Source organism: Pseudorca crassidens, chromosome 8 (genome assembly GCF_039906515.1).
Source record: "Pseudorca crassidens isolate mPseCra1 chromosome 8, mPseCra1.hap1, whole genome shotgun sequence".
Lineage (NCBI taxonomy): Eukaryota > Metazoa > Chordata > Mammalia > Artiodactyla > Delphinidae > Pseudorca > Pseudorca crassidens.
Window position 1 is genome coordinate 61,698,295 of NC_090303.1, and position 15,843 is coordinate 61,714,137.

The window sequence follows — 15,843 nt, forward strand, 5'->3', positions numbered from 1 at the left end:
CGAGGATCGAGGCCCAGGGGTTGCATGGCGCAGCAAAGCGCGCGCGCCCGCCCGCCCGAGGAGCCAGAATCGGCTGGCTCGCCGCCTTTCTCCTCCTTGAGCGAGGACACTGGAGGGGGCGACAGGGGGAGTGGCGAGTCCACGTGCAGATGTGCGCTCTAGAAAAGTCCCCGTAGCCTCTGGGAAGGAAGTGGATTGGAGGGGCTTCGAAGGAAGCAAGGGAGCCACCGAAGAGTCTAGTGAGATCAAATGGCCTGAATGGGTGCAGACCCGGACCAAGCCGTGGGGGCCGGGATAGAGAGGGACTTCGGGGAGTGCCAGCCCTGGTGAGGAGGAACTGGAGAGAAGAGTGGGTGGGTGGCTTCCAACAGGAGCCAGGAGGCAGCGATAATGCCAGGTCTCCCGCTTGGGTGACTGGGGGCGGGGGTGGTGTTGTCATTTAAGGACATGGAAAAGTCCAGGGGAGAATCTGGCTGAAATTCTCTGGAGGATTTCACACACCCGGGTCTTACCGCCCTGGGTTTCAGAGGGAATAAAGTGAGAAGTGAGACCCTCTCTTCCTCTTGGCTTGGGCAGGGCTGCCTGAAACTGGTTCCATACTGGCCCCTCAGGACTGCCTGCTCCATAATTCCCTGTGGTTCCGCTGAGTGCCTAGGGCAGGCCCACTGCTCGTGCCTGCTGACTGGGGGGATCTGGGCTCAAGAGACAGGGCCCCAACTCAGTCTTTACTGCCTCTACTCTCTATGCATTTTACCCCAATTCTCACCCTCTCTTCTGGGGCAGTTTCTCCATCAGTGAAATGTTCTTAGAGGCCACTCCCAGCCCTGACAATCTCTGGTTCTGAGTTATGAGATGCAAAGGCAGATGTACAAAGGAAGATGTACATGTGTGTGCACATGTGTGTGTGTATGTGTTTCTATCTTCAGAGGGCAGAGAGAGCTGGGACCCAGTCCCAGCTGGGCTGGAAGCCCCAGGGGAGCTAGACCTATCCCTTCTTGCCATCCTCCACTGGGAACAAAGCTGCCAGAGAAGACTGAGACCACCCTGAGCCAGCATTATGCCCTGAGCAGGGAGAGGAGAAGAGGCAGGCTGGGCTGCCTTTGTGTGCTCCAATGTCACCAGCCTCCATATGAATGCTGCTGTCACTGCCCAGGAGAGTCAGAGAGCACTGAGACCAGGGCTGAGCACAGTAATCTCTCCACGGCCAGCTGACTGGCAGGTACAAGGTGCAGACCAGCCAGCCAGGTCTGTCTTCTGCTTTTTGAATGGACAGAGCCCTTGGCTCAGCTCGGGCCGCTGCAGAGGCAGAGGTCCCTAATAACTAGTGCCAGGAGCAGGTGAGGATCAGTTGAGTCCCAACTCCAACCCTAGGCAGAGTCCTGTTGCCAGTCCCAGGCTGAGATTCGGCCCTGGTCCCAGACTGAGCCCTGCCCCACAGGGTCACACATAGGCTAGAGTGTGGCTGGCAGGATCAGCCCATTTCTTCTTTGGGAATTAGTCTCATTCATGCACAAAGGAGGCTCTCCACACACTGATCCCAGCCCAGGGGGAAAAGGAGAGATCAAGCTAAGCTATTAACCTGTTCATCACCAGAGCCACAGCACAGGAAAAGCAGCTATCTCATGGGGTGGTGAGTGCCCCGTGACCATAGGCCAAGGACTTATCGTCTCACATGAAGAATGGAAGCTTGGCCTGGGAGACCTGGACTGCTCTTAACTGGGACAGCACATGTGATATAGGTTCCTCTGGGAAGTGACCATTTCAGGGGCAGAGGCAAAGTTCATTCTGCATCTTGACGCGACAGTCAGGGCCTGAGCACAGGCCCACAGACCTGGGGTTCCCTGGTTTCCAGGACGCAGGGCCATTTCGTCATGGAGTTTATTATCATAGGTATGACTGTCTGTTATCCTTGATGCGACAGAGAGAAAAATGAAAAAAGGAGCGGCTTTGGAACAAATTGATTTTATAGCTCAGTTTAGTGTCTGCAAATAGGTAAACGAGGAAGATATTGTAATGAGCAAAAACTTTCCTCACTTAGATTAAATTCAACTACAATTAATAAAGTCTGGGACTTTTTGCTAGCCAAGGAAGCAGAGGTGGGTGGGAGGTCCCTGTGATGGAGGTGAGCTCCCAGGCCAGGCATTGGGGCAGTGGTATTTGGGACCGTCTGTGTGCCCCCAGTCTGGTGGGACAGGTTGCAAATAAGTTCAGGGAAGTGTGACAGGTGCTGGGGAAGATACCTGGGTGTCATGAGCAGAGCGGGGGTGGGTCAGGTGCCTCTAGCCCACCTCTGATGTCAGCTGCAGTGGCAGTGGATGGTCCTCCAGCGCAAAGCCTAACACCAGACAGGCGTGCACAGCACAATGGAAAAACACACGGTGTCTCGCATGGTCGCGTGTCTGCACAGCACACACACGTTCTCTCACTCATCCCACCACCCATCAAACATCAACTGGGAGTACACAGGGCTGGGACAGGTTGTGGGGTTCACTGCAGTTACGGTGGGACTGCTGAGGACACGGAGGCTTGGGAGAGGCCAGAAGGTGCCCCTCTCTTGCCCTGCAACACTGGGGACAGTGCCCCCGGCCAGGCCAGATACTCCTTCCCCACCCTACCCCACTCCACGCTGGCACAGGGGCGATGGCCTGGTGTCTTCAGGTTGAGCCCTGGGATCGGGCTTCAGGCCCCTGGCAACCGTCCAACCCTACACTGTCATTTACAGATGGCCAAAGGGAGGCCCAGAGGAGGAAAAGGAACTTCCTCTCCACCGGATCCCAGGCCGTCCTCATCTCCACAGCAGACTGGGCTCCTTGTCTCCTTCACGGGGGGAGGAAGTGATTTCTCTAAGACCGTGTGACTTCTCACAAGAGCAGATCCCCATTGCCCTCGGGACAGAGCCCAGCTCTCTAGCACTGCAAACAACATTCTTCATGATCGTCTATTCCCCATCCTCTCGCTCCTCTCAACTTGAGATGCACTTTGGAACAACTCGCCGTTCCCTGGGGACATTCTCTCCCTCTGTACCTTCGCACGTGCCCTGCCCTTACCGCTGTGCTCCAGTTAGCCGAGCCGACTCCCATTCACCCTTCTAACGTTCAGCTTAGCCCTCACCTCCTTTGTCTTGTCTGGGGTGGGTGGCCCTTCTGCGTGCCTCCATCTGCCGGGTGCTGGTCGATGTCACATCAAGGTTGTTGGCTTTTCTACTGTGACTCCCAGAGGGCAGGGCTGGTCATGTTCACTAAGCAGTCCCTAGCACCCATCAGAATGCTCCAGGCCTGTGCTCAGTGAGTCACCACGGAAAGAACAAATGCCCTGGCAGCAGCCCTGCCTCCCAGACCAAGGTTCTCTTCCCATTTGACCAGCCCTGTGTGTGTGTGTGTGTGTGTGTGTGTGTGTGTGTGTGTGTGTGTTGGATTAGGGAGTTATTTCAAGGAATCCTTGATTCCATCTGGATCCTTACATGGCCTATGGACTGAAAAAATAATATGCCTTACAACTTACAGTATATGCTCTATTAGATTCCTCTGTGATGAATAAAACAGAAATAATCCGCTTAAAGCCTGCCTTAAGTCTCTTGGGATTATGCGTTTTTCCTTTATTTGGACCTCAGGGGCATGCATTTTAATTGATCCGAGTCTTTGATTCATGACCTCTTGTCATCATTAGCCCATATACGGCCCAACTTTATTTTATTTTAGTCTTTTCTTTTATGGAAGTTTGTATGTAGTAGCACATATAAGGAATCTGTTGCCCAGTCCAAAACTAGATCATTACCAATCACTTACAAATTGATCTATATACTCCTCCCTCAGAGGGAACATTCTTTTGAATGTTGTGTTTATCATTCCTTTGCTCTTAGTTTTTTCAGTTTTATCGCATGAATGTATGTCTAAACAATAGGTTGTTTCTACTTGTTTCTGAACTTCGTCAGTCAATATGCATTTTCTCAATCAGTGGACACCTAAAAGGACATCTCTACCATGTGGGGACCTGAGAACCTATTCCCTGAGTCCGAGGGCATCCTAACAGCCTGCATGTCCCACCGCAGGGGCATGGTTAATGGGTGACGCGTCCCCACGGTGCTAGGCAGCACCACAGCAATGTGGTGGATGAATAATTAATGACACAGGGAGATGTTCACTCTGAATTACAACAGGAAGAAGCAGGTTACAAAACTGCAGACACAGGATCATTCCAGTTTTGTGGAAAAAAAGAAAAAACATGAGGCTCTATGGTTTGATACACTTCTGGCAGATGTAAACATTATAAAAAATTCCTGGGTTGTGGGATAATGAGTACTTATCGTCTTCTTTGGTTTTTAAAAATATTTTTTTCCGAATTAAATATACGTAATACGTATTCCACTTATAAACAGACGGATGATATTACAAGTCAAGCCGGGCAGAGCTCGTCTTTGGAGAGGCTGGGACTTCTCTCCGCTAGGCTCAGAGGTGGGGAGGACGCGTATCACCTGCCAGGGGTCACGGGGAAGGCGATGGTCCATGCCACACACGGGGCAAAGAGGGAGGGCAGGGAGAAGGTGGTGGATTTGCTGATAAACAGGTGTTGCCTCTGAGAGCAAAGAGCTCTGGCGAGGGGAGGGTGGGAGCTCTCCTGAAATGGGGGGGCCTCCGTTTTTTGCCCGATGGCTGCTTGGCACGCTGGTGTAACCACGGTCTCTCTTTCAACCTTCACAGTAAGCCTCTGAGGTCGACTTTGACCACTTTTTAACAGATGAGGAAACTGAGGCTCAGATGTTATAGGCTGAATAGTGTCCCCCAAATCCATATGTTGAAGCCCCAATCCTTAATACATCAGAATTTGACTGTATTTGGAGATAGGTTCTTTAAAGAGGTCATTGCTTTAAAATGAGGTCATTAGGGTGGGCCCTAATCCAATGTGACCAGGGTCCTTGTAAAAAAAGGAGAATAGGACACAGACGCACACAGAGGGAAGACCATGTGAAGACACAGGGAGAAGATGGCCATCTACCAGCCAAGGAGAGAAGCCTCAGAAGGAACCAACTCTGCTGACACCTTGGTCTGGGACTTCTAAGGTCCAGAATCATGAGAAAATAAATTTCTGTTGTTTAAGCTACCCAGTCTGTGGTATTTTATAGCAGCCCAAGCAAATTAATACAGATGGGTTGGCTGACTCGTCCAGGGTCACAAAGTTGTTAGGTGGAAGAGCTAGGATCCAGACTTGGGTCTGTCTAACCCTAACACCTGAGCTCTCGACCACTCCACTGTTAAGGAGGGCAGACAACAAGGTTTTCCTCTTTATGCGTGACTCGGGCTGCGTTTGGTGCTGGGTCCCAGTTCTGGCCAGCACCCTTGTCTCCTTGTGTTCCGGCAGTAGCTCCAGATCCCAAGGGCACCCACAGCCCTCCTTCCTTGCTGCTTCTGTGGGTGCAGCCCTGAGAAGGCCAGGACACTGGGCGGGGCCTTGGGAACATCTTTCCAGAGCCCGTTAAGGCCCGGGGCTCTTCTGAGTTAGCTCTGCAGTGGCTAACCCTGACTCTGAATCAGCCGCCAGGAAACTCTAAGGGGTCAGAACCCAGGGTCCCAGCTGCTACTTCACAGGTTCTTACCAGGAAGTAACACCTGTAGCCACGGCAACGGGAGAATGTGTTTTACACCTTCTGCCGGTCTGGCCGGAGTTTGAGAGCAGCGAGGTGCCCCCTCCTCGGGCACCTGAATGCCAGGCCAGCCAGCTTCCTTGGGTGTGGACGCAGGGAGCCGGGAGCTGGAGGACGACTCCCAGCCAAGTTCTTCATCATCGGTGAAGGACCTGAGCCCCAGTGGGGAAGGGGCTGCCCAAGGACAGACACGAGGCCCGGGCCTGGAAGCCAGTCACCCTTCCCCACCTGCTGAGCTGGGGCTGGCCCGGGAGAGCCCGCTTCTCCCCCAGACCCTGGGCCCACCCCCAGCTTCCGGGGTCTGCTGCCGGTGGTGGCAGGGGCTGGCATACCTGAGAGGTTGGTGAGGGTCATGATTGCGTGGCAGTACTGTTCCAGTAGCATCCACACGGGCTGGTCTCTGGGTGCCTGGCTGGGCCCGGCCGCCTAGAGGACAGGAGAAATGAGGGTCAGGCCCCGGCTAGACAGTGGCAGCACATGTCTGCCTGTCCCCCACCCCACCCCGCCTCGTCCTGTCACTCATCCCTTACCCCTCTGCTGTACGGAGGAGAAAACAGAGGAGGGAAATGCCCAAGGCCACACAGCAGAACAACAGCCTGGCCAGACCTGGAACCCTGAAAAGGCCTTAGAAGTGGTCTAGTGCATCTTGGCTCCCAAGGGAAGACTAATGCTCTGTCCATCCCTTGGCCCCCAAAGGTCTCTTCTTCCGGATGGGATGTGCCCTGTGTCCTTCTGTCAGCAAAGCTGGGGTGGGGGTGTCCGCCAGCCCTTCGTTTCCCCAGCAAACATTTGTACTGTGTCTACTGTGTGTCAGGCCCTGGCTGGGGGACATGGTGTCCTCAGGGTAGTCCCAGGCCAGGTAGGGATCCCCTAGACTTGGAAGGTGCAGAAAAGAGGGGAGAAGAGTGGATGATTTGACTTTGTTTCCCTGTCACACAAGTAAACAGGTAGTTACAAACGTTAACACATGGGACTCCTAACTTGGACTTGGGAAGACAGGGGAGGGAGGCTTCCTGGAAGAGGTGGCACTTTGGGGGCAACCAGACGGATGAGTAGGGGAAAAGGGAGGAACCACTGTGCCAATGTGAGCACCTGCCAGGGAACAAACGTGATTGTTGCAACAACGGCAATTCCATCCAAAAGACAGAAACCATCTCGGATCCCATCTCCTGAAAAAATCATGAGGGAATGCTGGATGTAGAGGGACAAAGTAGATGTGGTTATCTCTGCCCTTCAGGGGACCATCTTCTGGAGGAAAAGATGGATGGGTAATCAACTTGTTACAATTTGCTGAGAAGGAATAAGGTAGCGTCACAGAGGGGGTCATGCTGATGTGGGCTTTGAAGGTTGAGTAGGAGTTTGCCCAGCTGACAAGGGTGGGGCCAGGAAAGGCATCCTAGATACAGAGCAAAACACGTTCAAAGGCAGAGAGGCTGGGAAGTGCATGGTGTGAAACTGAACAAAAGCAATGCCCTCTAAAATTCTAACCCTTGTCTCCCATTCTTTCCAAGACCACCACTTCTCTTACCTTGTGGCCAGTTGAGTGCGCACATGTGCACTTGCACATGTGTATGCAAGATGACATTTTTTTTAAAATTTATTTGGTTGCACCAGGTCTTAGTTGCGACAGGCAGGCTTACTTAGTTGCAGCATGCATGTGGGATCTAGTTCCCTGACCAGGGATCGAACCCCCGCCTCCTGCATTGGGAGCACAGTCTTAACCACTGCACCGACAGGGAAGTCCCGCAAGATGACTTTTGCACGTCCCCCCAACACCGATATTCCTGATCCTGGGATTCTGGAAGGCACTGCCCCACTAGTGGGCAGCCCCTCCCCTTTCTCCTGCCTGTCAGATACTTCCACCCTGGCAGCTGGGTGGAAGTTTGCCCCAGGATGTCCCCAGGACCAGAGCCTGACAGCCCTCAAACATCACGTTCCCCACGTCGGTCTTAGTCCATTTCCTGTGCTGGGGCTGGAGGCTGCATGCCCAGCCTCACCACGCCGACCTGGAGCCCCTAATTAATGACCCCGCTCGGTCAGGTGGGAGAGCCGAGGACGGCACAGCCGCCACTTACAGGCACTCACTGCACCTGGGTTCTGCCAACTGTCTCCACAGGGCTGGAGGCAGGAGGAAGCGCTGGGAAGCAGAGGTGCTGTGTGTGAGATTAGTGTGTGTGCAAGGCGTATGTGTGCAGGGTGTGTATATGTCTGTGTGGGGTGTGTGGGGTGTGAGAGTAGTATGTGTACAGTGCGTGTAGTGTGTGTGCGTCTGGCTACTGTGAGGGGCTTCCTGAGCCATCAGCCGGGAGCTCTGGCCGCTTGGCCTGCAGGACAGACGCTGGGGGCCATGGTCTTGCTGTTCACATATCCCAGGGCTGCCAGGAGCTCCCCAGCATCAGCCTCTTGGGATCATGAAGGCCTGGCTATCCAGAGAGCCACCTGCCAGGGGTGAGGTGGGCTGGGGAGGGGACACTCTGGGTCCTGGGAGTGTTCTGATGCCCCACCCTCAGCTGGGTCAGGGGAGAGTGTGGGCCCTAAGCCTAACCCAACCCCCGTTCCCATCCCCCTTCTCTTCGTTTGAGAAGCAGCTAGTATGCTCTCTCTGGGGGCAGTGGGGAGGGCTGAGTTCCTAGTGAGCCACCAGCCTCTGGAAGTCATGGTAGAGGCAATGCTCAATGCAGAGGCATGTGGTGTTGATGGTGGACTCTGACCAACCAGATTCTGCATCTTAGATGCAAGCTCCTTTTCTCAAAGCCCCCAGTGGCCACACTGTGGCCCCATCACTCAGGCATCTCATGTTGAACTTTGGGAGGGTCTGAACACTTGGCTCTGAGCTGATGGACAGGGGCGGCCGGGCATCCTCTGCCAGGACTCAGGCACTGTGGGGCTGTCCTTGTATCAGTCGCTGTCATCTGAGGCCGTGGCTGAGTCTTCTTGCTGAGCAAAGCAGGGGGCACTGGCTGCCGTGCTCAGTATTGATGTGTGCTGTTCAAGCCTGGGCAGAATGGGCGAGCAGATCAGAAGTGGATGTGGAATAATTCCCAAGTCTGGGCTCCATCTCCAACTCCTTCTCTCCACTGGTCGAATAAGCTGGCAAAGCCAAAGATGTTCATTCTCTTCAAGGGGGCTGGTTGGGTGGATTTGACTCAGTTCAGACCTGCAACATACCCTGGAGGTGCCCATTTTGGACAGAGCCGCTGCTGCTAATGGTAGTGGGTAGGTGGGGGAGGGGCGGGCAGGGAGGAGGAAGGAGAGACCGGTGCCCCCAGAAAGCCCACAGCGGGCCAGGGAAAGCAGAGACACAGCCATGAATAATTATCCCCAAGGCCTGGGTGATGAGCTCTCAGAGGCAGCAGACTGCAAACATGCCCATGTTCAGGGCTCTGGGGATGTTGCTTCTCAGCTCTGTGGCCTTGGCCAAGTTACTTAACTTGTTTGAGCCTTGGCCTCCGCCTTTAAAATGGGGATAATATAAACCCCATGGGGCTTTGGTGTGCATTAAACAAATTACTGACTGTCAAGAGCTGCTACATAGAAGACACGTGTTACATGGTGGCTCTTGTCAAGGACTTTAGGAGGGGTACAGTTAGGGAGCTCAGTAATGGGGGTTCAAACCTCATTTGGGGGAGTCCCACAGCGCAGTTCAAGCCCTTCTCCTTTAGAAAATCCTCTTAGAAACCCCATGTTCTGCCTTCCGAGCTCTGCAGCCAGCAGGGCTCCCCCTCTCAGCCCTCAACACCCCTCCCGTGTACAGTGGCCCCTGAAGACACCCCTTCACCTCGCTCACCAGGCTCACTGCTCAGCAGTGCTCAGTGGATGCTGGGTGGGGAAACTGCGCATGGAAGCTGAGTCCAAGAGGATGGAAGGACTTGGTCCAAGGTAGGATGAAGGGTAAGAAGAGCAGAAAGAAATTCCAGGGGCAGGAGCTGAGCGAGCAAAGGCTCAGAGGCAGGGAAGCACAGGGCCTGCTCAAGAAGCGGCAAGCCTCTGGTTTGGGGATGCTATTAAGAGGACAGAGGGTGGGAAAGAGGCTTCTTGGATGTGAAGTCAGCGTTTACTATGTGCTAGACACAGCTCTAAACGCTTCAGGGCAGCCCATTTAATCCTCACAACAGCCTCTGAGGTGGCTGCGAATGACCCCATTTTACAGGTCAGGAAACTGAGTCCCAGAGAAGCGAAGTCACCTCCCAAGGCCACACAGTGGGTAAGGGGCTAAGGCAGGACTGTTCAGACAGTCTGGTAGGTCACAAGTTGGTCAGATACACACTGAAGAGCTGGTCCCATGTGAGGGGGTGAAAGCCTGTGGTCTGCAGATGCTGGGAGGACCCCAGCTCCAAAAAAAGGTGAGTCAGAAGCAGCTCTCACCAGTGGAGTGGGGGCCTGTGGGCAGAGAGCTAGGTCATGGGAGAAGGGGAGGGAGACCCAGCCAGCCCGGCAGGGCCTTGCTCAAGGGAGACCAGAAGTCTGGCTTCTAGAACTGACTCTGAGCCACCTGAAGACCCCATTATCTCTCTTTTGTGGGGGACACCTTGGACTTCTGATCAGCTCTTGGCTGTCATAGGGGCAGAGAGCTGCCCCCTGCCCCAGCCCCGCCCCATGAGGCTACAGGCTGCTGGAGCTCAGGGCCCATATCTGTCTGCTTCACATCTGGGTGCCCAGTTCCCAGTCCAGAGCCTGGCATGTAGCAGGTGCTCAATAAATGTTTGTTTGGATGAGACCATGGTCCCCTCAGCCAGAGAGAGCTGCACCCCTACCCCCAATTCTGGGAACTCAGTTCTGGGCTTTTTCTGCTTGTCAGGTAGCCTTCTTTCTGAATTTTCCCTTTGAGGACGGCCCGGGTCCAGCCTCTGTGTGCCTGGAGTTGGAAGCCCTCCCTTATTATACAGGGCAAGGGAGAGGCCCTGGCAGGGGAGCCAAGACAAGAGAGCCAGCTGCTCTTCCTCCACCTTGGGCCCTGTCCAGGCAGAACCTGGGGCCCAGGCGCCAGGCGGGCCTCAAAGGTGCCACCTCCCTGGAGCCGGGGGTCTGGCCCAGCCTCGTGCTCCCTCCTGGATTGGCGACAAAGCTTCCTCTAAATTTAGCTGCTGGTCTAAGCCTGGGAGAGTTGGGACCACAGGTCCTGCAGCCAGGCTGCCAGTACTGGACAGGAACGGGGTGAGCTCCCTCCCTGCCTTCTCCCTCTCTGCCCAAGGTCAGAGAGGACTCCTCTGGAGGGGGCGGGGTTCCTCCCCAGTGTTTTCTTTCATTCACTGGTCTCACTGAGCCTGAGCTAGGAACAGAGGAAGGAGAAACTCAGGCCCTACCTGGGGGAAGGAGGAAGAGATGGGGACACTGAAGACAGGGTATGGGGAGGAGGGAAGGAGGGGCAGAAGAGAGGGAGGAAAGGGGGGGGACGGGGCGTGAGGAGGCAGATTCTGGGCCCTGAGCAGACACAGGCCAGACAGTACTGGAGCTGCGGGGGGCTGAGGCAGAGGGTGAGGGACTGGCAGTCAGATGAAGGAAGTAGGTAATTGTTTTCTGGAGTATCCGAGCAGGCTTCCTGGAAGGGGAGACTTTTTATTTTTCAGTTTTTTTTTTTTTTTTTTTTCGGTATGCGGGCCTCTCACTGTCGTGGCCTCTCCCATTGTGGAGCACAGCCTCCGGACGCGCAGGCTCAGCGGCCATGGCTCACGGGCCCAGCCGCTCCGCGGCATGTGGGATCTTCCTGGAACGGGGCAGGGGAGACTTTTTAGCTGCTCAGTTCTAACTTATTAGCTGCCGGGACCTTGAGTGAGGGCCCCAAGAGCCCGAAGCAGCTTTCCATAGGGCTCTCCCTACCCTGAGTGTTCCAGCAGGTCCCTCTTTCTAAGATGTCCCACTCTCCCATCTAGTCTGAATCCAGCCACCAACTTGCCTGGAGAAACTTCCAGGTCTTTCCTTGGCATGTGTTCTCTCTCATCTCTGAAAGCCCGTGGCTCCCTCTAGCCTCTGTCCCTCTTCTCTGACCTGTGCCAAGCCCTGGGTCCTGCATACAGATGTCTGAGGGAGCAAGGGGGTAGGGAAGGCAGGAGCTGGCCTGCAAGAGGTCCTACAACAGGTCACTAGGCCTAAAATTATCTCCTTAATGATCAACTCAACTAATATCCAGTTTGCCTAAAAGTCACCTCTTTCTGATTTGTTTCGGCATCTGAGTGTCTTACACTTTCGTGAAGGGAAGGGAGTGTGGAGTCAGGCTGCCTGGTTTGAATCCTGGCCCTGCTACTACCAGATGAGTGACCTTGGGCACATGACCTTGCCTTAGCTTCTTCATCTGTCAAATGGGGATATTGACGGTCTTATGCCTTAGGGTGGTTGTGAAGCTTGAAACAGGTAATGTGTGTCCGAGCTTAGAACAGTACTAAGCATGTGGTAAGTCCTGTGGTCTAAACAGAATGCTGAACAGAATGAACAAAACAAGCTTATTGGATAATATATCCCTCCCTCTGGCAGATTTGAAACGACATCTTAAAAAATTAGAATTTTCAGTAAAGTGACTTATGACTGACTGAGGAGTCCTAAAAATGCTTAAAATTAGATAAAGTAGAAAATGATAGCTAAGAGAATACGGAATAGTCCCATAATTCATAAAGGGCTGCAAATCTGAGACTTAGTAGGAATAGGGGTTTTAAATTGGCAGACAAATTGGTTTTTTAAAAAAAATACTAAAACATCAACAAAATGGCAAAAACAGAGAGACTAAATTAGCTGATTAGGTTAGAAAACACTCAGAGAGTAGCTGAACTGGGGGGAAAGAGTTATTAGATGAATCAGCTTCTGGTAAATGGCCCTTGAGTCCCCTGCCCCCAACCCTCCACAGACCCTGGGTGTGTGTGCAGGGCCCTGGCCCTGGTCTTGGGCAGAGCTGTGTAGGTTAGCGGGGGTCCAGGCTTCTGGAATTTGGGCCTTCCCTCTTTGCTGAGCCTTCTCAGGTCAGACAGCCCCACCAGAAGCAAGAACCTGGGGCAAGAGACCACAGAAGCGCTGTTCTAAGGCCCTGGTGGGGAGCACCTTGTTGCTCAAAGGTCTGAGGGGTTGGACCCAGACAAGACTTCTTGGGGTCTTCACAGAGCGGGAGGCAAGGTCAGAATCAAGGGGTTTGGAATCCAGCAGCCATATTTGTTAGCCTTACCCAACCTGCATTTCCGTCTGTGAATAACTGTCCCAACCTTCCCAGTGTTTCAGTAAAGGGCGTAGCATGGCACCCGGGGCCCAGGAAGCCTGCATGATTTCAGCACCGCTTCCCAAAGCAGCTTCTCAAAGGCCTCGGAGGGCAGCTGGTAGCACCAGGGTCAAGGCTGGGCTCCTGCAGTGCGGGCTGACCCAGGGTGTCCTCCCCACGCAACCACCAGCTGGAATGTTCACAACTGCACTTTAGATCAGGCCCCTCCCCAGCTTAGCGAGCCCTGAACTCCCTGTGCCCTTGGGATAGAGATCAGATCCCACCCGGACCCACCATGCCCCCTGGAGCCTCGTACCATCTCTTCTCAGGGTTGGGAGTCTAGAGCCTTCCTCCCAGCGTGCTCTTCCCTCAGCCTCCCTCTAGGACCACCCCATCTCCGCCCCTGCCATCCTGCCCACCTCCCGCCAGACTTCCTCCCAATCCTGGCAGAGGCTCTTATACCTGCACACACTTGTTCTCAGTTCCCGTGACCAGAGTTTGTAAACACACACTTCATTCTTAGCCGTTGTTTTCTTCGGCCAGCGGCTTCCTAGGCTATCAACGTCATAGGGCAGGGGCCATGGGCTGCTGTTTTCACCCTTATGTCTTTACCATGCGTGATCCTCCTTAAATACTGGCTGAATCAAGTATTATTGAATAAATGAGAGGGCTGGAGGCCAGACCCTCCTGGATCGCCTTCCTTCCCCACCACCCGCTCCAGGTCACTTACTCTCTTTTCATAGAGAGCAGAAATCTCAGAATAGTTGGACGAGGACCCAGAAACAAATCCCATTACCATGAAGACCCAAAGCAAGGAAGCCTGTGCTTTGGGGCTAGAGAGACCACGGTCCTCTCTAGCTGGTTACATGCTGAGTAACTTTGGGTGAGTAACTAGTCTCTAGTCTTGGGCCATCCGGGGAGCTAGGGGCGGGGCCTGGGCTGACTCTACGGGGAAAGCAGACTGTTGCCTCTGAGGTTGCCAGTTCTGACGTCCCCGGGACCCAGGGTGCCCTCCCACAGACCCCTCAACCTGGCCGGGCTCTGGGGCAGCAACCAGACACCCTCTCCGTCTAACCAGCTTGGGCGGTTGGCATCATGGCCCCCAGAGGGGGACGGCTGAGGGGCCACCCTGGCCCTAACACCGACTGTCTTGAAGGCACTTATCCCCAGAACAAGTGCCAGGGGGCAGAAAGAGCTCAGAGCCCAAGACATCGGGAGTGGGAGGTGGGCAGGAGGGGGTGGTAGTGAACCCACTCCACAGCCTCCACCCATCCCTGCAATGTCCTTAAAAGGACCTGGCAGGTCTAGGGGCCATCTGCCCATCGGGGCACTGACCACACCTCAGCATGGTGCCCACTCCTCTCCTCCACCTGACCAGATCCCCTGGGAGGGCGGGGCCCCTAGTGCCTTCATCTCTGCTTACTCTGTGCCAGGCATGGTGCTCAGAGCTTTACCTGTACTGTCTCAACTATTCCTCATGACAACCCTATTCAGTAAGCACCAAAATCATCCTCATTTCACCCAGGAGGAAACTGAGGCTGGGGAAATTTGAGTAGCCTGTCCAAGGTCACACACTAAGCCGCAAAGCAGGGATTTGATCAGGTCTGTCTGCAAAGCCACTTTGCCACAGACAGTGGACGCTCACTACCCATCTGTTGAATGAGTGTTGAACGAAGGAGTCCTCTGTGTACATATGGGGAGGGGGCCAGGCCTCCTGACCTCCAGCCTGGCTCTGTCCCTTGCACCGCATGGGCTCTGAAACCTTTTAGTGTCGTGGCTCTTCATGAAAAGTGTGGCCTAGGACAGGTCACCCTTCCTCTCCGAGCCTCAGTTTCCCCATCTGTAAAATGGGGAGAGGGTAAGAGGTAGATTCCTCCGACATCTGTTTCTGGAAATCACCCCCTCCTAGCCTCACCCCCACTTCTTCAGCTCTTTCTGTACAGCGCCTCTCCATCCCGTCACCCTCGGCTCCTACCTGCAGACCCTGACTCTGGCCAGTGGGCACACCCACAGCTTTGAGAAACCCCTGGCAAGGCTGGTTCCCCCAAGTGGCCCCTCTGCCCCATTGCTCATTCGATACTGAGGGCTGCCTGGTTTCAGGCACTGAGACAAGCGTGGGGACCGGGCTGCAGGAGACAGGGGACAGCTTTCTGGGGGTCCCTTGTGGGGAAGGGCCAGAACTGGGATGGGGTGAGGAAGGGACTTGAGGCTCCTGCAGGGGAGATGCAGCGGGATCTATGGGGGAGGTGACAGAGTGGACAGGGGACAGGAAATTTCTGGACCCGAGGAAGGGCATGTCCTAGACACTAGGGCGTCCCCCAGAATGCTCTGCTCATCCACAAAGGCTTCCAGGTCCCATCCTAGCTGGTGTGAAGAGTTTCATCTCCCCTCCACTTGCCCCCTCATCCAGGCAGGACATCTCCATCCCATCACCGGACACAGGGATCCCCAACCCCATCCTGGCGACCAAGCCCTAAGACCTCCTCCATTCAACTCCTAACAGGGCTAAGTGAAACCGAGCCCAGTAACTGAGCAGTGAGACCCCCTACCGCCTCGCAGTCAGGAGAGCACGGAGCGCCCCGACCCTGCGAACAGATGCCGCCCCACCCCGCGCCTCCCCGCCCGCCACCCGCCACCACTCCCTGCACTTACTCTGAGCAGCGGCGGCAGGAGGCAGAGCAGGCAGAGCAGCGGGTGCGGGGCGTGGAGAAGGCGCGGGGGCCCCGCGGGACCCCCCATGCCCTCAGCGGCTGCGGACCCGAGCGCACCTCAGAGCACAGCAGTCCCGCCCTCCCCCGCCCCAGGCTAGAGCTGTGTGGGCCCCTCCCTCCCCAGCGCGCCAGGCGGCCAAGGTATGGCCCTAGGCACGGGAAGGGGGAGTATTCCACCCCCCCCCCCCCCCCCCCCCCGCCTCCACGCTCCGCAGTGACACCGCCCCACGGCCCGCCCCCTCCAGGTTATTTATAGCGGTGCTGGGCGGAAGCTTCTGCCCAGGCAGCCGGAGAGACCAGACTGTGCTTCCAGTGTG

The 15,843-nt window shown here is 55.1% G+C and overlaps 1 protein-coding gene across 16 annotated transcripts in view; it reads right to left on the bottom strand.

The window, feature by feature from the left end:
• Window positions 1-15,631, bottom strand: part of CRHR2 (corticotropin releasing hormone receptor 2) — a 44,419-nt gene extending 28,788 nt beyond the window's left edge. For 14 of the 16 annotated variants that reach the window (XR_010945571.1, XM_067746636.1, XM_067746638.1 and 11 more), the window contains exons 1-2: window positions 15,468-15,631; window positions 5,971-6,064 (exon numbers count right to left, since the gene is read on the bottom strand). Coding sequence is in view for 15 of the 16 variants with exons in the window: in XM_067746636.1 (XP_067602737.1) it covers window positions 5,971-6,064; window positions 15,468-15,554 (181 nt within the window). In the remaining variant the exon portion in view is untranslated. The remainder of the gene's footprint in view (window positions 1-5,970; window positions 6,065-15,467) is intronic. The other 2 variants (XM_067746634.1, XM_067746639.1) reach the window with 1 other exon arrangement.
• Between the last annotated feature and the right edge of the window lie 212 nt (window positions 15,632-15,843).